Source organism: Sorex araneus, chromosome 1 (genome assembly GCF_027595985.1).
Source record: "Sorex araneus isolate mSorAra2 chromosome 1, mSorAra2.pri, whole genome shotgun sequence".
Taxonomy (NCBI): domain Eukaryota; kingdom Metazoa; phylum Chordata; class Mammalia; order Eulipotyphla; family Soricidae; genus Sorex; species Sorex araneus.
In genome coordinates, this window is record NC_073302.1 from 145312506 (window position 1) to 145335326 (window position 22821).

The 22821-nt window shown below is 38.7% G+C and overlaps 1 protein-coding gene across 1 annotated transcript; it reads right to left on the minus strand.

Moving 5' to 3' along the window:
- Positions 1-224: 224 nt before the first annotated feature.
- Positions 225-22694, minus strand: CENPK (centromere protein K). The gene is made up of 10 exons (XM_012932741.2): positions 22642-22694; positions 18610-18747; positions 15601-15657; positions 11221-11293; positions 9651-9697; positions 7676-7758; positions 7483-7581; positions 7030-7156; positions 4592-4645; positions 225-1965 (listed from the first exon to the last, which is right to left on the minus strand). Exons 2-10 carry the CDS (start codon positions 18724-18726, stop codon positions 1807-1809), a joined length of 816 nt encoding a protein of 271 aa, XP_012788195.1. The 5' UTR covers positions 18727-18747; positions 22642-22694; the 3' UTR covers positions 225-1806.
- Between the last annotated feature and the right edge of the window lie 127 nt (positions 22695-22821).

Below are 22821 nucleotides of genomic sequence, written 5' to 3' on the forward strand. Positions count from 1 at the left end.
CCTGTCAGGAGTGATCTCTGAGCACAGAGCCAGGAGTAAATTTAGACCATTATCAGATGTGGCCCCCAAACAAAATAATAATAATAATAATAATAAAATTGAAAAATAAAATAAGAAAAGTTGAAGTTGATGGGCAGGAGAAATAGTACCTCAGGTAGGGAGTTTGCCTTGCACACGACCTACCAGGGTTTCATCCCTGGCACCATCTATGGTCCTCTGAGCGTAGCCAGGAGTGATCTCAGAGCAGAGCATAAAGCCTGGAGTAAGCTCTAAAGACCTCTAGATGTGACCCCAAAACTAAGGGGGTAGGGGGAGGAAAGATGACGTTAGGGTCTACAGGTCTACAGACTGATTCACTGACTGAAAGCATCTGCCTTCAAGTATGAAGGCATTTGTTCAATCCTCTGGGTCCAGCCCCTCTACTAACTTGGATCACCCTACTGCAACAGAAGGTACAGTCTCTGGCACATAGTCAGCTGTGTGTGAACACAGCTACAGTGTAAGCCGTGAAGATGTGCCAGCACTGAGGCCTAGAGTGCAACCCCTGTAAGCAGAGCATCACAGCAACCCCTCTGAAAGCACTAAGCCTAATCCCTAGGAGTACCACAGCTGACAGTGTGAGCACAGCAGCAAGATATACTGACACAGGCTACCATCACAATCGAACACACACAACATCAGTCAGCATCAGCATCGAAAAGAAGAATTTTTAAAATAAGAAAGAATATGAAGTATTTAATGTAAGAAACTTTAATGGTATACAGAATGCTTTTGGAGAGGGAGGTGGGGAAGGGCTTGGACCATATCCAACAGTACTCAGTACTCAGCTTTACTCCTGGCTATGTACTCAGGACTCACTCCTAGTGGGCTCAGGGGACCATATGGAATGCCAGGAATCGAACTCGGATCAGCTGCATACAAGCAAGTATACCCTACCCTCTGTACTATCTCTCTGCCCAAGAAACCATTTTTAATGACAGAAATACACACTAGAAAAGCAATAAAAATAATTGGTTTGGAATTTTCTAATTCAATTTGATGGATACTGAGTAAGTATCAATCCTATAGTATCTTTAACTATGTTTGAAAAAATCTATTGACTATATTAAAATATTGTCTACATCACAAGTTAAGATTACTTGAGAGATATTTTATTTACAGAGGTCATAGGGATTAACAAAATTTTATTAACACAATTATTAGTAATAGAATCAAAGTAATTAAACAGAAAATATCACTTGTTACATAATAAACATTAAAATACAGTTCCCATGCTACCTTTACCCTTTTTATGGTTCAACATTTATCAAATATAAATAAGACTGCATAAAAATTTAATGCATAAAAATAATGCTACATTTCATACCATTCATCAACTTTAAAGGCATCTGAAATACAGTAGCCTACATTATATTTCCTAAACATGAAGTATCAAATGGAACAAAAAACATAAAGAAACTGTCCAGAAATATTATTTAAATTTTGGGGCCACATTTGGCAATGCTCAGGGACTACAACTGGCCTTATCCCTTTTGTATTATCTCTCTGGCACTCTTGCAAATAATTTTACAGAATACACATTAAATTTTTTGTAATCATTAAATCTGAAATACTTTAAGGTGCATTCTTGTCCACACAGTTTAAGAACACTATGGAATTAACTGAATGAGAAAAGAATATTTTTAAGGAGAAACAGCAGGCAGCATGTATCATTTGAAGGATAAAGGATGTGTTTTGATTTGCAAATACTGTTCTTTATCCAAGTAATCCTAATATTTTCATTATCCTTGAAAGACAAAGAGACTTTTACTGATGGAAGGCTTCTAATCTTATTTGGGATGGGTCTTCTGGACATCTCAAGGCAATTCCATTTCGTAGAAGCAGCTCAATGTAAGGTGGCCAAAATGAATCAGTGATTTTGACATATGGATCATGTGGAACATCAAATAATCTATTTATAAGAATCTAAAGAAAAAAAAGTCAAAAAGACCTCACTTGGGGAAAAAACTGATGCAGCTATAATAAACAAATTACTCATAAAAAATTGATCTCTCTTCTCTTCAAATAATATTTTTATAATTCAAATGAGTTAATCTATATAACTAATTTTTTAAAGACTACAGACATTAGTAAATTGAAAGAACTTTAAAATGAATCTGTTAATCTGTTAATTTTAAAAACATTTCCTAAAAATTAGTTGACATTTATTATTCTCCCACATGTCTTAGGATATATAGATATAAATATATAGATACATATATGTATGTGTACATATGTTTTTGGTATTTTGCTTTTGGACCACACCTGGCTTTGGGGCTATTCCTAGCTCAGTACTCAGGAGTTGCTACTGGTAGTACTTAGGGATCATTCAGTACTAGGGCTCCCAAATGTAAAGTACTCCAGTCCTTTGAGCCCTCTCACCAGTCCAGGATTTATAATCTTTAGGTTATAGTCATCTTTTAAAAGTCATCTCATTTAATAAGAATATGTGCAAAAATTTTTAAAAATTCATCAACATTGGGCCTCCCATGGAGAGCCCATGTAAACCACATAAGACAAATCTTCAAAAGATTTGATTTATCATCATTTCCATCAGCTTCATCCTGAGTGTCTCTGACTCCTTCAACAAAGATGTTGAGAGGATCCAACCATAACTTGAGTAATTTTAAGTATTTCTAGTAAATAAGGTGCTTGCTTCACATTTGGTCAAGCACAGTTCAATCCCGGGCACAGCACGTGGTTCTCCAAAGCACAGAGCCAGGAAGAGACCCTGAGCATGGCTGGTATGGCCCAACCTTACCCCAAATATTATCTTGTATTTCTTTCTTTTTCTTTTTTTTTCTTTCTTTCTTTCATTTTTTTTTGCTTTTTGGGTCACACCTAGAAATGCTCAGGGGTTACACCTGGCTCTGCACTCAGGAATTACTCCTGGCGGTGCCGGGGGGACCATATGGGGTGCCAGGAATAAAACTCAGGTCGGCCACGTGCAAGGCAAATGCCCTACCCGCTGTGCTATCGCTCTGGCCCCTCATCTTGTATTTCTTAAAAAGAAAGTTATTCCAGAGAAACTTTATTTTCTTGATTTTGGTAAGAATTTAACTAGAATAATGTTAAAAGATTTTATTATCCAATCTAATATTTACATTTTACTTTTCGAAGAAATTCTACTCTATATTAAAATATCCTGAGGTTGGGGCTGGAGCAATAGCAAGCGGGTTTGCCTTGCACGTGGCTGACCTGGGTTCAATTCCCAGCATCCCATATGGTACCCTGAGCACCGCCAGGAGTAATTCCTGAGTGCAGAGCCAGGAGTAGCCCCTGTGCGTCGCCAGTTGTGACCCCCCCAAAAAAAGCACAAAAAAAAATATCCTGAGGCATGAAAAGTACTTAGCTGAATGAAAATAGAATTTAGACTCCAATCCAATCAAAATAATGAAACGGAGCTTTGTAAAATAATTCTTCCTTCTAAGCTTACTGATGATTTTTTTAAAGGGTCACTAATTGTTAATTATTCTGCTTCTTTTTATTTTTTCGTTTTTTTTTAATTTATTTTTATTATTTTTTAAATTTTTATTAGTGAATCACCGTGAGGTACAGTTACAAACTCATGAACTTTCATGTTTGCATTTCAGTCACACAGTGATCATTGATCATTTACATCCCTCCACCAGTGCCCATTCTCTTCCACTAATCCCTCCCACCACCCCCACCCCAATCCCCACCACCCCACCCTGCCTCTGCGGCAGGGCATTCCCTTTTGTTCTCTCTCCAGTTAGATGTTGTATTTTTCTGCTTCTTTTTAGACTGCTTTGCCTACCTTTTCTGACCAATTTGCAATGCACTATTATGCTGATATTCAAAATCATTCATATAATTGATAATTCCTCTTTCCTTCTCTCTCTTTTTCTATGGCAGTGGTGGTTTACCCAGGGCCTCTACTAAGTAAGAGAAAAATTTTTTTCTTTTTAATTTTTTTTGGGAGGCAGGAGGCTCCCCCAAAAGTACTACAAGGCCTGGGAACCCTCCCTGGAGCCAACTAGCTCATTGTGAGAAACCTGTCGTGCCAGTGATTACAGGCCAGCCTGGTGCTGCCGGGGACTGGACTGGTGTTCGGTGTGATGCGCTTAAACCCTTGAACTATCTCTCCAATTCAAAAAATTTTTCTTAAACTAATAGTCTTAGAAATGATTATTAGTTCCTCTCATTTCATAGTCACTGAAAAAAAATTACATTGTTTTGAGGTGGGGAGGAAGCTCAGAGGGCAAGTGAATACACTTTACATGGCAGACATCTGGGTTTGATCCCGGGTACCACTTGGTCTCCTGAGTAGCACAGAAGGGACCCCACACAGTACCAAGCTGGGAAAAGGCCTAGAGCACAGTCAGATGTGGCCCCACCTGGGGAAATGATAAAATCCTTTCTACTGAATATAGAAACTAGCTTTACACTAAAATAAAGTTAATACATGCATAAATAAGGATTCATGTATACTTTAAGAACTAAGGCAATAGTTTTATTCAGAGCTATGTATAATTGATCACAGATCGATTATTTAAGAGACATCATCAAAATAAAGCAAATAAACACTTACCTCTAGCATTTCATGCAATGTTATAAGTTGTGCATCTGATTCTTGTATGTTTCTCTTTGAGAGAAATATGGATAATAAAAAAAACAGAAGAATATTAAAAAATTTACAAAATTAAAATAGTAGAATTTCTTATTGGCGATGGTAAAACCAAAACTTTGTAATTAGGTGATTTAAAAAGAATTCCAATATAGAAATATGGTGGTGGGAAGGTGCAATAGTGGTGGGATTGGTATTCAAAAATTATATGTAATCAAACTGCTGCCTACAAGAAACATATTTGAATAGTCAGAGCAAACACAGATGCTAAGTCAAAGCATGGAAAATAATTCTGCAAGCAAACAATTCCCTCAAAAAATACTGGGGTGACCACACTATTATGGTCAAAATAGATTTCAGGTTGAAAAAGATTAGAAGGGACAGTGAAGGCCATTTTTTAATAATAAAGGGATATGTACAGCAGGAAGAAATCGCACTGCTAAACATATACGCACCCAATGAGGGACCAGCTAAATACTTAAAACAACTGTTAACAGATTTTAAGGAGGACATTGGTAGCAACACAATAGTAGTTGGAGACTTCAACACATCCCCTGCTCATGGATTGGGAGAATTAACATTGTCAAAATGGCAATACACCCCAAAGCATTATACAGATTCAATTTGATCCCTATAAGGATAGTGATGACATTCTTCAAAGAAATGGATCAAACACTACTGAAATTCATATGGAACAACAAACCCCCACAAATAGCTAAAGCAATTCTTAGGGAAAAGAACATGGGAGACATCACCTTCCCCAACATCAAACTGTACTACAAAGTGGTAATAATTAAAACAGCATGAGCCTTTTCTGCTGTATTATTTCTTAGGCTGTTTAATTTTTAACAAATATGACATGATTAAATCTGTACATATATCTTTGTCTACCTGCGAAATACTTAAATTACAAAAAGTATACAAAAAATCTACATTTTAATCTGTCTAAAAAAATTTCATATATGAAAACGAAAATGTCATGAACATCTTCCCTAAAACTTACAGTTTTCTGGTTAGAAATAAGACCCAAAAAGGATATTTACACAATACCCATCAGATAAGGGGTTGATATCAAGGGTATATAAAGCACTGGTTGAACTCTACAAGAAGAAAACATCCAACCCCACCAGAAAATGGGGCGAAGAAATGAACAGAAACTTTCCCAAGGAAGAGATACGAATGGCCAAAAGGCACATGAAAAAGTGTTCTACATCACTAATAATCAGGGAGATGCAGATCAAAACAACCATGAGATACCACCTCACACCACAGAGACTAGCACACGTCCAAAAGAACAAAAGCAACTACTGTTGGAGAGGATGTGGGGAGAAAGGGACCCTTCTATACTGCTGATGGAAATGCCGACTGGTTCAGCCCTTTTGGAAAACAATATGGATGATTCTCAAAAAATTAAAAATTGAACTCCCATTTGACCCAGCAATACCACTTCTGGGAATATATCCCAGAAAAAAAGTATAGTCGAAATGACATCTGCACTTATATGTTCATCACAGCACTGTTTACAATAGCCAGAATCTGGAAAAAACCCGAGTGTCCTAGAACAGATGACTGTTGAAGAAACTTTGGTACATCTGTACAATGGAATACTATGCAACTGTTAGAAAAACTGAGGTCATGAACTTTGCATATAAGTGGATCAGCATGGAAAGTATGCTAAGTGAAATGAGTCAGAAAGAGAGAGACAGACATAGAAAGATTGCACTCATCTGTGGAATATAAAATAACAGAGTAGGAGACTAACACCCAAGAATAGTAGAAATAAGTACCAGGAGGTTGACTCAATGGCTTGGAAGCTAGCCTCACATTCTGGGGAGAGGGCAACTCAGATAGAGAAGGGAACACCAAGTAAAATATGGTTGGAGGCCATGCGGGGGAAGGGTGATGTGTGCTGAATGTAGACTAGAGACTGAACACAATGGCCACTCAACATCTTTACTGCAAACCACAACACCTAATTAGAGAGAGAGAACAAAAGGGAATACCCTGCCACAGTGATAGGGTGGGGTGGCGGGGAGATGGAATTGGGGAGGGTGGGAGGGATGCTGGGTTTATTTGTGGTGGAGAATGGGCACTGGTGAAGGGATGGGTTCTCGAACTTTGTATGAGGGAAACATGAGCACAAAAAATGTATAAATCTGTAACTGTACCCTCAGTGATTCACTTATTAAAAATAAATAAATAAAAATAATAATAATAAAAAAGAAAAAAAAAGAAATAAGACCCAAGTGGTACAGCACATACCTTATATGTGTGAAGTTCTGGGTTTAATTCTTGTAACTGTACCTCATGAACTATAGGGTTTCCTGTCACTGTCAAGTCCTGGCACCTGAGCATCACCAGGAATGGCCCCTACAACTAACAAAAAAATGTATAAAACTTACCTTTTTCTTTTTAACATTTCGCTCAGGCAGAGGAAAATGGTCTTCTAGAAATTCACCCAAGGAAATCAAGAGTTTCTTCTTATATTCTTTTACATAACGAAGTTTAGCCTTCAGCTTCTCAATAGCGCTAATGGATTTTTAAAAAATTAAAGAAATATTTCACTGGCAAAATACATAAAATATATACAAGTAAACTGGTTATTCATAAAGTTGATCAAAACCTTTTTTTTAACTTCAACTATTCAAACCAAATAATGAATTTATGAAACTATTACTAAAGGTAAATCTTTTATAAATTTCTAAGTAACATAAAAAAATCATGTAAATAATAGTAGGCAAAATTTAGAGTAAGACTCAAGATGCCTAATGTTTGCCTTATTCTAATCAATGTATAACAAACTTAAATGAAAATGCTTTTTCCAATTCTAAATTTCTAGAAGATAAAATCAATACCTTGATTCAGAAAATGATACAACCTGCTGTGTCAATTCATTGTGTAATAGATTAAGTGATTCCATTATCTGTTGCTGTTCATGTAACCATTGTTGCTCCCTTTAAAGATGGAAAACAAAATCAATTGTCAAATTAAATATTAATGCTGATTCAAAATAATTGTCAATGAATAGTAATTATAATATACACATACCTTTCCAAATCTTCCTTCAACTTTTCATTCTTTGCCTGAATAGTAGAGAGTACCAGTTCAAGATCATGCTTCAATTTTTGGAACTAGAACAAAAATGATTCAGATTGTTTAAACTTTATTTCTATAATAGTGATTTCTAATGACAAAAGTTACATATTAGTCTAGTATATTCAGAAATCTATTAAAATATCCTACCAGAAAGATTTTGAAGGGAAATATATAGCAGGTATTAAGTACATCTAATATTTCACTACCAAATTAATATTATGAGACTATGTGAGCGATAGCACAACAGATAGGGTGTTTGCCTTGCACACGGCCAACCCGGGTTCAATTCCTCCATCCCTCTCAGAGAGCCCGGCAAGCTACCGAGAGTATCTCACCCGAACGGCAGAGCCTGGCAAGCTACCCATGGCGTATCCGATATGCCAAAAACAGTAACAAGTCTCACAATGGAGACATTACTGGTGCCCACTCGAGCAAATCGATGATCAACAGGATGACGGTGACAGTGATATATTGAAAGATAATGTCAGGTTGAATATTCAGTAATTCGGCATGTTAGGTCCCTTTTCTGAGGAGACTACATAGATAGATGTAAATGAATAAACTCATTCAGCATATCTTTATTGCTAAAGGAGTCAGGGATGCAATAATAAACACTAATGTACACAAATGAACACTCAACCTAGTGATCCCCGAGTCCAGAGTCATAAGGTCACATGTCTTCATACCATATAGTTTTAGTTGTCAGGTGTGTGGATTTAAAGTTGTCTACGTGGGACTGCAGCAATAACAGAGGGCAGGGCACTTGCCTTGCATGCGTCCAAGGCAGATTCGATTCCCTGTACCCCATACGATCACCTGAGCAGAGGCAGGCCTGATCCCTGAGTGAAAAGTCAGGAATAATAAGCCTTGGGCATTGCCAGGTGTGAGACCCCACCACACCCCTCATCCTCCCAAAAAAGTAAATTTAGCTGCTTGGTCGTGAAAAAATAAAGGTCTAATAATATGAGTTCTTACTTTTTGCTCCATATGTGAACTCTGAATCTTCGGTACCAGTTTTCTTCAAATTCTAAGCATTCATTCACTTCTGTAGGGCAAATCATCTCATTTTTCATCACTACTTCTATCTCTAGGCAGATTTCTCTGCCCTATAATACTGTTTAAAACTCTTATTTGCTTTTATTTTTCTCTCCTATACCTCCAATTCTTATACCTAATGGATTTAACACAATAAAAATATGCCTTCACTGATAACTACATAACTATTAAAATGGATAAATGTATGGGTATAGTCATGTTTATTCATTTTGCTTTCTGTTTGTTAGTTTGGGGACTATACCCAGTGATGCTCAGGTCATACTCCTGGCTTTGTGTTCAAGGATCACTCCCTAGAGGGCTCAGGAAACCATAAGGGATGTCAGGGATTGAACCCTGGTCAGCCACTTGTAAGGCAAGCTTCCTGCCCACTGTACTATCACTCCAGGCTTTATAATAAAGCATGTTGCTTTATTATAAAGAGCTTAATCAATTAAAAATTTAGTACAAGATTGAATTTTACATATTAAATACTAACTTTAGCAATAGTTCTGATACAAAAATTCAGTTTGAAAATCATATCAATAAAAATATTCTGTTCAATAAAACACAGGAAAAACAGAAAATGTAACATATTTATATTGTTTATATGTATTGCTTTTTAGGGCAACACTTAGCTGTGCTCAGGACCTACTCCTGGCTCTATGCTTAGGACTCAAAACTCCTGGTAGGGTTTGGGAAATCTCATGTGGTACCAGGATTCAAATCCGGGTCAGCTACATGCAAAGCAAGCATCTTATCCCCTGTACTCTTTCTCAGGCCCAGTAGCATTGCTTTAAAGTTGTTTAACTCTACTTCTTATATCATGAATGTATCCAAAATACTTCCAGTTATAAATTATTTGTGGTTACCGCAAATTCAGTAAGTGACTTACTTCTTCTTTTCCTAGTGTTAACAGAGTATCTTCGCTCAGTGGAATTGCTACAGAAACAAACAAAATTAAAATTGTACATATTTCAAAAATCTCAAAAACCAAGAATTTAATTCTATGATAGAATATTTATCAGTACTGCATAGTTGAAAACAAGAGAGCAACTTATGTGTATTTTACTAAAAGTGAAAAACTAACTATAAAACCAAAAAATTAACTTAGGGTTCCACTTGCTTACAATAAAGGATCTAACATTCATGTCATCAGAATCCCAGGGGAAAGAAAAGCACTGAAACAATGTCTAAAGAAATAAAAGCTGAGAAGTTCTCAAAGTCTGAACTGCAGATATGTTCAATGATGGAGTCTGGCCTTGGGTTCATCCCACAGCATCCATGCATGTGTGTGCACATACACATATAGAACAAGTTTTGTTAAAGACATAAATTCAAATGCTCAATAATGTGAAAGAACCTAACAGAATAATTCCCCACCCCCCACCCCCAAATCCAAGCCATGCTCTTTCAATCCCGTATTCTCCCTTGAGTAGTGATCAAACCTGGGCCTCCTGCATGCAGCACTTATGCTCAGTCATTGAGCTGTTTCTCCAGCCCCCAAACAAGAATCTTTTTAAAGAAACGTAATGTTTTTCTTTATAGGATATCAGAAATATACATGGATCACATTGGAATGGAAATGGTTGCAGGTTTTTCCTTAAACAAAAATTACAAATGAATACATACTGTGTTGGTTTATAACTAAATAGAAATGATCCTTTTTTGTTTTTTGGCTTTTTGGGTCACACCAGGGGATGATCAGGGGTTGCTCCTGGTTCTGCCCTCGGGAATTACTCCTGGAGGTGCATGGAGAACCATGTGGGATGCCTGGGATCCAACCTGGGTTGGCTGCGTGCAAGGCAAACACCTCACCCATTGTACCATTACTCCAGCCCCAGAGTAAAGAATTTTTTTAAGAAGAGAAGAGAAATTATAGGCATTTTTGTTTGAGCAAAATAGTTTTACTGTAGAGAAATGTAAAGCGGGGCAGGGCATGGAGAGGAAATGTTCCATAGAGAACATGGGCTTCTCCAGAGGGGGAAAAGCTTTGGGAAGTTACACTCAATTTCTCAGAATTATCTTGGCCTGGAATTCCTTGCTACATTAACGTTAATCTGGAGCTGAAGAGAAAGTGAGGTAAGGCTCTTGCCTTCCATGGGTCCAAACCCAGTTCTATCCCCAGCACCAGGTACTGTCCCCTGAGCCCATCCTAGAGCAGATTCAGGATAAAACCTGATGATGATTAAACCTGGCTGTGGCCAAAAAACAAACAAGTTCATCTGGGTGTTGTCAGAAAGTCTTGGACTCTTGATGGAATTTCATAATCTTACCAAGACCTCAGATCCTCAGTGGCGGCTCTTTTCAGAGGGGGGTGGTCTACCCTTCTCTGGGATAGCAGGGCCTTAACCAAAATACAGCCATGCTTCCCTATTCAGTTAGCCAACATTTGTGACTGATTTCTTTTCCGGATAGGTTAGCACTTAAGTTGGGTAAGATTTCAGCGAAAAGCAAAAACTTACTTTCAGGGGTTTCGTTCTGCCACTGACTGAGTTCAGCTGTTAAGCATTTCATTTGCATAATTGATAATGATAACTATAAAATATAGAATTGAACAAAGTCATTTCTTGTAGTGATAGCAATTTATAGTTGAAAGTATAAACATTTTTAATACTTTTATGTTAGTTCTTAAAGTTAACAGTTATCATAATAACCATCTAGACTATTAAAAATCATTATCCCTGGCACCAATTATGGTCCCCTGAGGCCTCCAGGACTGATTCCTGAGCACCAAACTAGCATTGCCAGGTGTGACACCCCCCTATATATATTTATAGAAATATATAAGTATAATCCCATTAAAATTATATTTATTCAATATATAATATATAGTTGACTGCCAGGTAGTCAATTTTCCTTTCCTTTTTATACTTTAGTATCAGACTACTCTCAAGTAGGATTCTTTGTCTTTTAACTTTCCATTTTGTTGATGTCTTTGGCCTACACCCAGCAGTGCTCATGGGTTACTCCTGGTTGTGTGCTCAGACTTGGTACTTTGTGGGACCATGCAGGGCTAGAAATTAAATCCAGACCTCTGGAATGCAAAGCATGCTCTCAGCCCATTGAGCTACCTCCCCGGTCCTTTTCCTTTTAAAGGAAAACATTTAGTGTTCCTTGAAATACTGGTTTAAAGGCCATGAACTTTTTGAGCTGTTATTTGTCTGTAAAGTTTTGCTTCACTACTACAAATATGAATACTACCCTAGCTGAATATTCAGGTTGGTATGTTTATTTTATCAAATGTTTTGCTCTGCCAAACTATTCTCTTCTGCCCTATAGTTTCACTTGATAATCTGATCTAAGTCGTAAGGAGATTTCTTTATATATAAGTTCCTTTTTTAATTTTGCTGCTCTCAAGAATCCATATCCATCTTTGGCTTTTGTCATTTAAATTACAGTGTATCTTGGAATTCTTCTATTTGGGTTTATTTTGGTTGGAACTCTGAGCTTTTTGGAACTGGGTATATGACTCAATCTTCAGATTGAAAAAATTCTCATCTATAATTTCTTTGACCAATAGTTTTTTCCATTCTCTCTTTCCTTTCCCTCAGGGATTCCTATAATTTGGATGTTGTTCCTGTTAAAACTATTCCAAAAAAATCTTTGTTGTCTTTTTCATTCCCTTTTTTCTTTCTTTTCTTCTTTATCAATGGTTTCATGTATCATATTCTCCAACATACTAATTCATTACTCAGGTTTTTTTTTTTTTTTTTTAACAGAGGGTGTGTAGGATAACACTGGTTTGCCCTTCCTCCCTAGCCCCAGGGAGCTTGGGTTTGTTGACTGCTCCCTGAACCTGTCAATTACCTTTGTTTCCTGATCAGACTCTGCTGACATATAAATATTGTGTTTTTCACTTCTCCTTGATGTCCTTTGCATGGTTAGTTACTTCAGAGCAATTACTTTTTGTATGAACACAGGAAGATAGTTAAAAAGACAACCCTGTAACTTGGGAGTTAATTGACTCCAGATAATATTACCTGGACATCTGCTCCCTTGACTTATGCCTCAGTTGCTCTTTCTTCCTAGATTCCCAAAAGCAGGGACCCGATGAGGAACTGTATTGACTCAGGACAAGCTGTGAGCTACCCTGGCATAAAAATGGGCCAGGCCAAAGTGCCATAATACTAAACTATAAGTTAAGAGCATGATTATGAACAAATTCTGTCATGATCCAAAAAGTAATAACTAGATTTGGACCCTGTTAGGGTTAGGAATGATTAATCCGGCCTGAGCATTGTAGTCTGAGTTTGTAGCAAGATGTCCCCAAGAGAGTCGCCCTAGAAGCCTAAATGTGTCTATTACTATGTCCATACAGAATGGTAAATATTAGGAAGTAGAATTAAGATGTTAATTAAGTTACTGGTAAGTGCTGTTTTGCCCTTGTGGGCTGCAGGTGGTCAGAAAGGCTTTATAAGCATGTTGGTTGCACTTCCCGGGGGACGCGTGGTTGGAGAAGAGGTGGTTAAAGTGGTGGCTGTGGGGAGTGGGGGAGAGTAGATAGAGAGCGGGAGACGGAGTGGCTGCAGAGAGTGGGAGAGAGAGTTGTGGCCAGAGGTGGAGAGCACTGTGGAGCAAGTTGGAGAGAGGATTGGAGAGAGCTGAGAGAGAGTTAGGGCTGGGGATGAGTTGGGGAAAGAACTGTGAAAGTTATGGAGAGAGATTGGGAGAGATGAGAGATGGAATAAACAGCAACTGATCACCAACCAGCTTGGCCCTTGGCCACAGCCATCCCGCGCGGGGCAGCGGGTCAAGAGCACAGAATGGGGACGGCAAGAGAGAGCCACCTGGAGAGCCTGCAAACACCCGTTAATGTGTGAGCACTCTTGAACCAGTCATCTGTCCTAGGGCACTCAAGATGTTTCCAGATCTGGGCTATTGTGAACAGTGCTGCAATGAATATATAGGTACAAATGTCATTTCTACTGTGCTTTTTTGCATCCTCGGGATATATTCCCAGGATGACCTCTCAGTGTCTGTGTCGCAAGCCATAATGCCCAAAAGCAGAGAGAGAGTATGGGGAATACTGTCTGCCATGGAGGCAGGGGGAGGGTGGGAATGAGGGGGTATACCGGGGATATCGGTGGTGGGGAATGTGCACTGGTGGAGGGATGGGTGTTTGATCATTGTACGATTGTAACCCAAACATGAAAGCTTCAATAAAATTTATAAAAATGATAATAATAATGTGTGAGTACTCATAGCTCACTCGGGCTCAAGGAGTTTACACAGGGCAGTTCTTTGGTCTTTGTTCTGTTTATAGGCCACAACTGGCAATACACAGGGGTTACTCCTAGCTCTGTACTCAAGAATCACCCTTAGCAGTGCTCAGGGGACCATATAGGATGCTGGGTTAACTGCGCGCAAAGCAAATGCCCTACTCCACTGTACTATCTCTCCAGCTATCTCAATCCTCAGTTTCTGTCACTCCGCTACGGAGTCCATCCAATGAGTTTTTCAGTTTGCCTATTTTGTACTTCAGTCACTTCTGATTGCAGTTTTCTCATACTCTCTCTTATACTTTCCTTTTTCTTTTTTGGAAATATGAACTATGTTTCCCTCGTTTCAATGAACAGTCTTAACACTCATTTTTCAAGTGCTCATCTGAGAGTTTGTAGAATTGCTGTTGTCTGGAGACATTTCCAGGCCTCTGTTTTCATTCATCCGTTAATTTTGGTGGGCTCCTCTGCTTCATCTGAGGTGCTATTGTAAGTGCTAGGACTTGTGCAGGCTGGTTTTGTGCAGGCTTAGATAGAAAGTTAGGGTCCACATTCACCTATTCCACACAGAATTGTGGTCTCAGCTTGGGCAACTTCTGGCCACTGCTGGGACTTTGCAGCACTGCTTCCCTCACTTCATGGTTCCCAGCTCTACACCCTGGTACTAATGTTCCAGTCCTGAGATTGTGGAGCCACACAACATGACCTACTCTTCCTTATTTCTTGAATCAAATTTGCTCTTTGAGTATAAGTAAATGCCTGCCATTCATCAAAGAGATGTTCTTTTTTGCTTGTTTGTTTGCTTTAAGGGACCACACCCAGCAGTGCTCAGGGATAGCTCCTGGTGGTACTCAGGGAACCATATGGGATGCTTGGCTGCAGCTGTGTTCAAGACACATGTCCTACCCCCTATACTCTGGCACCTATCAAGGAATGTTCTAAGATTCCTCATGCGAACACTTTCCTAGTACACTCACTCCTGTGTCCTCCTCTGTGAGGCCTCACACAGGATGCTAATGTTTTTTTGTGTGTTTTACTATAATTTTTCTTCTTCTTTGGTTTTGGGCACACCCAGCTGTGCTCAGGGCTTATTCCTGACTCTGTGCTCTGTGCTCCTGGCAGGGCTCAGAGGACCATATCGGGTACCAGAGACTGAACGTGAGTTTTGGCCACGTACAAGGCAAGTGCCCTCGCCACTGTACTATCTCTTTCCCTTTGGAGCTGGTATAATCTCATAGAACCATCTTGGTCTTACATTCACTCCATTCTCACTTTTTGTTTTTTTAATTGTTGTCCTTTTCTTTTTGCTTTGGGGCCACACCGGCAGTGCTCAGGGCTTATTCCTGGATCTGCATTAGGTGATCACTCATGGTGGTGCTCAGGGGACCATACAGGGTACCAGGAATCAAACTCTAGTTAGGCATGTGCAACACAAATACCTATCTGCTTTTTTATCACTCCAGCACCTCTATTCTCATTTTTAACACAGTAACATAATAGCAGCCAACAAGCTATTCACTCAACACTTAACATAAGCATATACAACAACATTGCAAAGCTTGAGACAAATATAGACATAAACAATTATATAACATTTTTCAGAATGAAAAAATGGATTCATACCTGAGCATTTGAATCAGTGAGTGTCTCAGTCCCAATAAGTGATAATTTATTCTGACACTTGGTTAAAAAGAAAATAAGTTACATACAAATAAACACTAATAACACTCCACCTCCCCTTTTACTTATTTTTTTATTCATTTCTTTATTATATTTTGGTTTTTGAACACAGCCAACAATGCTCAGGGGTTACTCCTGGCTCTGTGCTCAGGAATTACTCCTGGCAGTACTAGGAGAACTATATGGGATACCAAAGCTGGAACATGGGTTGGCCGCATGCAAGGCAAATGCCCTATCCACTGTACTATTTCTCTGGGCTTTTTATACCAATAAATATTAGTATAAAATATATACCAATATATATTAGTATAAAATACATACCAATATATATTTCTCTAATAGGAAATAGAAAAATCTGATGTATAGATGAATACTGGTGTCAAAATATTAGTGTCAAAGCATCTAAAACCCAACTATCAATAACTTTGCAAATCATGTTTTTTAATTAAACAAAAACAATTTTAATTGCATTTAAAAAAAATGAATATACCTAAATTCGTTTTCATACACAAGAGGAATGGAAAAGTAGTCAAGTCTCAAGGTAAATACATTGAAAGTAAAAAGTGGTACTAGACTCTGCATAGAATGAAAATATGAGGATATGCATAATGTATAAGGATAAAGATGGTTTAGACTAATTAGAAGCAAGATAATAGTAAAGTTGGAAATAAGAAAAATGAAATATACTATACAAAATGAAAAAAGTCAAGATTATTTAAAAAAAAAAACCTCAATCTTCCAGAGGAGCAGAGTGATAGTACAGGGGTTAAGGTGATTGTCTTGCATATGGGTTGACCTGGGTTCAACCCCCAACTTCACATACAGTTCCTAAAGAACCGCCAGGAATGAAATCTGAACACAGGGCCAGAAGTTAGCCCTGAGCACTTCCAGGTGTAGGCAACAATCAAAAAGAGAGCATATATCCAAGCCCAGAGAGACAACTCAGTGGGCTGGAGCACACGCTGTGTGTGAAGGAGACTCAGGCTCAATTCCTGGCACCACATGGTCCCATAAGCACCACTGGGAGTGACCACCTAAGGACAAGGTAGAAAGAGCCCCAAGCACTACCAGATGTGGCCCATGAATTCCAAAAAAAGGGGGAAGATTTTATTTTTTCACAACTGAAGGACTAGGGATGTGACTTAGTAATAATGTGAATGTTTGAGTGTATAGATCTGGGTTTCACTCCTGGTGCCACCCCACCAAAATAACCCACATCTATAGGGGCCACAAGGGATAGTACAGCAGGTAGGGCATTTGCCTTGCATGCAGTTAACCCGGGTTCCATCCACATACCCCATATGGTCGCCCAAACACCTCCAAGGTGATCCCTGAGTGCACAGCCAGGAGTAAGCCCTGAACACCACTGAGTGTGGCCCCCCCCCCAAAAAAAAAAAAATTACACACCTGTCAATAGTGATTATATCTATAGGTAAATATATCGGTAATTTACATTTCTCCTTTCAGTATTTTTTCTACCTAAAAATTATTTTTAAATTTAACTTACTCTACTGAGAAAAAATATATCAAAAACAAAAAATCAATTACATAAAATATCTTGAAAATATAATAAGAATAAAGCACAAAGGATTCCTATTTTGAAATATCATCTAGGGGCTAGAGAGATAGTATACAGGGTAGGCGCTTTCCTTGCATGCAACAGACCCCGGTTCAAACCCCAGCACCCCATATGGTCTTCCCAGCACCTCTGGTAGTTATCTCTAAGCACAGAGCCAGATTAAGCCCTAAGCACCACTGGGTGTGGCCTAAAAACAAACAAAATCTTTTGAAAAAACTTTTAAAATTATTAATATGCACTTATATTACATATTATTTAGAAAAATAGGATGCAGAAATAGTCTGTGGTCTATACCACACAGTCTACCATTTAAAGTAGAACAAAAGGTAGACCATCAAAACAAAACATAACAAAAGCAAAAAAACAGGCCAAATTCCTACCAAAAGTGGCTGTATTTCACTGATATAGATACATACATTTCAAACTTAATGCTTTCTGTGTTAATTCATCTTCATTTAAACATAATTATTTATTATTCCCAACTTCAATAATTCTCTAGCAGGTTATAAAATAACTCTATCAACAATGCAGTGATCCAAGTCAAAAACCTAAATCTATCCATAATTACCCCATTCAAAACAATGAACCTCCAGATCTTACCCCTTCCTTCTTACTACCTCTTGAATCCATTTTTCACTATATTTGGAAGAACAAAGTTTAGTCCTTACTGTAGTTACCTCTAGAACTTACAGTTCTTGCCAGAACTAATACTAGGGTCTCATAAATGTTCTACCAGTTACCTCTCACTATATCCATTTTCTTGAAAAACAAACAGTGATTTTCCAAGACTGTGTAATTCATCATGTCACTTCACATTTATAACCCTTTCATGATTTCCCATAGTTAGACATAACAAAATCCTTCACATTCTTACCCCTAAGTATCTTTCCAGTCTCACCTCACAAGTCCTCTTATATAAGCCATAACATTCTAAACTCACCCAACCTTTATATACTTGCTCTTACAGTTTTGTATTCCTCTTTAACTTCACAGGCTAGCTTCTAGTAAATTACAGAAATGAAATTAGTCATTATCTCTTTTAAAAGCTATCTTCAACACCTTTAATCAATCTATGTTTACTACTCCTTCTAAGCATAGTATTGGCATTTTACCACAAAATGTCTTATAACTATTGCTTACATTAAACGATAGTCTTCTTTAGGGAAGGTACTTCCATCATTTTTCTCTTTTCATGGTTCACCTAGTATAAAATCTCTTATACAACTATTTTAAAATTATAGGTTTAAAACTATATTAATATTTATCATCTAACGGTTTTTTGAGAACCAGCCTAATAGTTGTCTAAATCTATTCTGAAAATTGAATTGAATATTATATTAATATGCATATCAGTTTTATAGCTCAATACTTACTTCTTCCATATCTTTCCACATTTTATCACATTTTTGGATAAGCTCTTCTTCAGAACTTCTAACATCATCAACATCTGTAGTACTATCTGGATCTAGATCTTGCTGATTCACTGACATGTTTCTTAGAATTTTCTTAACCTTATAAGAAAAACTAAAGACAATTTATTCACGCAACAATATTTAAAATTTATTACCTGCCAAAAACACAATTAGAAACTAAAGATGTAGCAGTGAGATAAGAATCCCTGCTTGCAGCTGGAGCCATAGTCCAACAGGCAGGGTATTTGCCTTACATGAGACCAACCTAGGTTTGATCCATCATCCCATGAGGTCCCTGGAGCACTACAGGAGTTAATTCCTGATTGCAGAGGCAGGAGTAATCCCCCAAGCATCACCAGGTGTGATCCAAAAAACAAACAAACAAAAGTCCCTAACATTGGGCTTACATTCTTGTTAAGGAAAAGCTAACAAAACATAAATATGTAGACACTGCAGTGTGTCCAGTGACCTAGAATTTAGAAAGAAAAGCAAGACAGTGAAAAACATGACTGCTAGGTCAGGGAAAACAATTTCATATAAGATGGTCATATAAGGTGCCAAGAAGCTGATAAGTGAGCAAAAAAACATGAAGTTATATAAAGACATGAGGCAGGAATATTTTGGGGGAAATAGTTCCAAGTTAAGGGAACTCAAAGGGCAAGGCTTAGAGGATAAATAAGTATTGTGTTCCAAGAGCATAAAGCTGCAGGTATTCATCTTCCAGCATAAGGCAGAAAACTGAAGCGGGTAAAGACAAAATATGGATGAGATCATATGGCACTTAGGCTATTTTTTAGAATTCAAACTAATATGATAATTGATTTGAAGAATAAGTAAAGGAGCAACACAATTTAAAATGTTTTAACAGCATATCTCTTGTTAACTACAGCCAGTAAAGATAAAAGTAGGAACACCAGCTGAAAAGTTGCTGCAATGAGCCAAGCTGGATTTGAGAATGGATAATACTGCTCAGGAGACCATGTGGTTTGGGGATTTAAACTAGAGCTGGCAATATGCAAAGCAGCCTCCTTAACCTCTGTTGTACTAGCTCACAGCCCAATCTACTGAATCTTAATCAATTTCTGAAACGTTGTCTTTTTTGGGGGCCCCTGACAAGTTAATTCTAGAAGTTACACAAAAGTGTACAGAAAATAGTTAAGAGTCTCTTGTGAAAGAAGATAGAAAGACATGTCCTAGTGGATGCTAAACATATTACAGAACCATACTAATTCTGTTAGAGTGACAATGGAATGTGGAAAAGCAAATTAAAAACGAAAATGGAGGGGCTGGAGCAATAGCACAGCGGGTAGGGCATTTGCCTTGCATGCGGCCGACCCGGGTTCAAATCCCAGCATCCCATATGGTCCCCTGAGCACCGCCAGGAGTAATTCCTGAGTGCAGAGCCAGGAGTAACCCCTGTGCATCGCCAGGTGTGACCCAAAAAGCAAAAAAAAAAAAAAAAACGAAAATGGAATACAAAGTCTTCCTAGGCACACATTTATGGGACTGTGGTCTCTATTTTATATGCTATACAGATTATTTAAATGTATATTCTGGCCCAAAGTTCCTTCATTCTTTTTAACAAATTGCATAATATTTGGGGAAGATATGGCCCAAATATAAAATTCAACTTTTATACCACTCCCATATTCTTAAAAAATTGAATAAAGGAGAGTGGCAAAGACATAGTGGAGGGGTGATGGTACTTGCCTTACAGGCAAACAACCTGGATTAATGCCCAGCATAGCTGGGTATGCATCCAAAATAAAAGGGGCAGGGAGAGGAAGATGAGGTTGTTTTGTTCTGGTTCTTGTTTGGGAGGCATACCCAAGAATGATCAGGTCTTACTACCGGCTCTGTGGTCAGGAATCTGTACTCTAGAGTCCTGGTCAGAGTACCCTACCCACTGTACTAGCTTTCCAGCCCTTGTAAGTTTTTTGTTTGTTTGTTTGTGGACCATAACAATTGTCCTCAGGGTTTAGTCCTGGTTCTGTTCTCAGGGATGAATCCTGGAGGGGCTCAAGAGACTGTGTTCCAAGGATGGACCCTGGTCAGCTGCAGGCAAGGCAAACTCCTTACCCTCTGTGCTATTGCTCCAGTCCCAAAAGATTAGTTTTTTTTTTTTTTTTAGGAAAAATCTTTCAAAGCAAAAGTAAAAACTCAACAATTTTCTAAATTCCATTTAGACAAGATATTATCAATAGTTAAAATTTTAAATCCCAAAACTAAAAAACCTTTGCAATTTATATAATGAATGTCTACAAGTTATTATTTTTTAAAACCTAGTCATTTAAAAGAAAAAATCCAAAACTATAACGGTGATAACCATGAGTCCAAAAAAGGGGGCTAAGAATTTGGGTCAGTGGTAAAGCAAGAATGCTTAGTATGTAAGTTCTTGGATTTACTCTCTGGCACCTCACCACCACACCCACAAGTCAAAGCTATCAGTTCCTTTTGGAAGGCAGAAAAGAGAAAAGTTTGAGGGGGGAGGCCTGTAATTGGGATAAGTCAAATGAAAAGAGTTCTGATATGAATGTCAAAGTTTAATTGGTTTTGTCTGGGGACCACAGTTGGCAGTGCTGGGACTGGGGTTTATTCAAAAGTTTTGTGCTTTGCACCAGTACTGGACTACGCATTATTCGCCTTACTCATAAGTTAGGAAAAAAACCCAAGTTATTCTTCATCCAAAATTGTCATAGTGAAAAAAGTAGATAAGAAACAACATTAGCAAGAAAATAAAGAGATGTGCACTACTGGTGGACAAATAACTAGGTAGGATAATAAGACATCAAAAAATTAAATGCATTCATGTTGTGAACAAGAAAGCCTACTCCTAGTCATACTATTAGAAGTGAAAATATTTGCATAAGGCTACACAAGAATGCTTATTGTGGTGCGTCCTATACAAGTCTTTAATTTTTTTTGCTAGTTATGGACTTTTATTTTTTTAATTTTTTAAACTTTTTATTGAATCATTGTGATACTCTTACAAAGCCGTTCATAATTAGATTTCAGTCATACAGTGTTCCAATCCCCATCCCTCCACCAGTCTTACATTTCCCAGCACCCTCCTATCACTCCCCAGCCCACACCTCCCTACAAGTCTTTATTAAATATAGACTGCAATCTTTATTATCTTTATTTAGTATAATATATACTTTACTAAGTATATATTAACTTTATTATCTTATACACTGCAATCAGACTGTTGGTTAAAATACTGAGCATAACCTTAGGCAAATTTTACATAGGGGCTTCTGAAAGCAGAGTTTTAGGGAAAGTCATTTTCATAAGCTGCACCGAATTAACCCTCAAAAAGCAACTGGTTCAGATGGAAAACTTCGCTATGTGTTTTTTACCACCACCGTCCCCCAAAAAGTTTTAAATTTTCTTTAAGGAGAGAGCTCCAGGTCTATGGCCCTGCAGCAGCCAGTTGAGATTCACTGTAGCCACTTCTCCCCTCGCTTCTGAAAAATAGTAACAAGAGTTCGGCCCCTTGGACAGTGGCGAAGAAGATAAGACTTTGGGGAGGAGGTGGAGGGGTCGGAGGGCACACGATAGATATGGAGCATTCGGGAGACAAAAGACGAAGCCCCTGAGAGATGCACAAGCGGGTAGGGTAATGCGCTCGCTCTGCACGCAGCCGACCCTCCGACCCGGGCACAGCATTTGTCCTGACAGGTCTTGATTCTTGAGCACAGAATCAGGAGCGCAGAGCCTGACCACCGCCGTGTGTGGCCCCAAACCCAAGCAGATTTTTAAACAGAAGGGAAAAAAAGGCGGTCCCCAATTAACCATTTCCTCCGAGGTCCCACCGAATCTTTCGCTCCTAAACCGCGGGGTACGGATAGATCTCAACACCCGGAGGGATGTCGTGTTTCCAGTTTCAAAGATAAGGATCGTTTGCCCTTCCCGCTAAATCCGGCATCTGCCAGACGACCCGGGCCGGAGCCCCCCGGACCTGGACAGTGCTCGCCCCCGTCCATCTCTCACCAGCTCGGGCGGCGGGATCCTCTCCCCGAAGCAGGCCGAGAGTTCAAGCCTCTGGCGCGGGCGCGCGCTGCGCTGATTGGACCGGCTCCTGCTCGGCCGGCCAATCCCGAAGCCCCTCCGGGGCGCTGACGTGCTGGGGGCGACGCCGCTTGGCGATTGGCCGCCGAGCCGGGGCTGTCG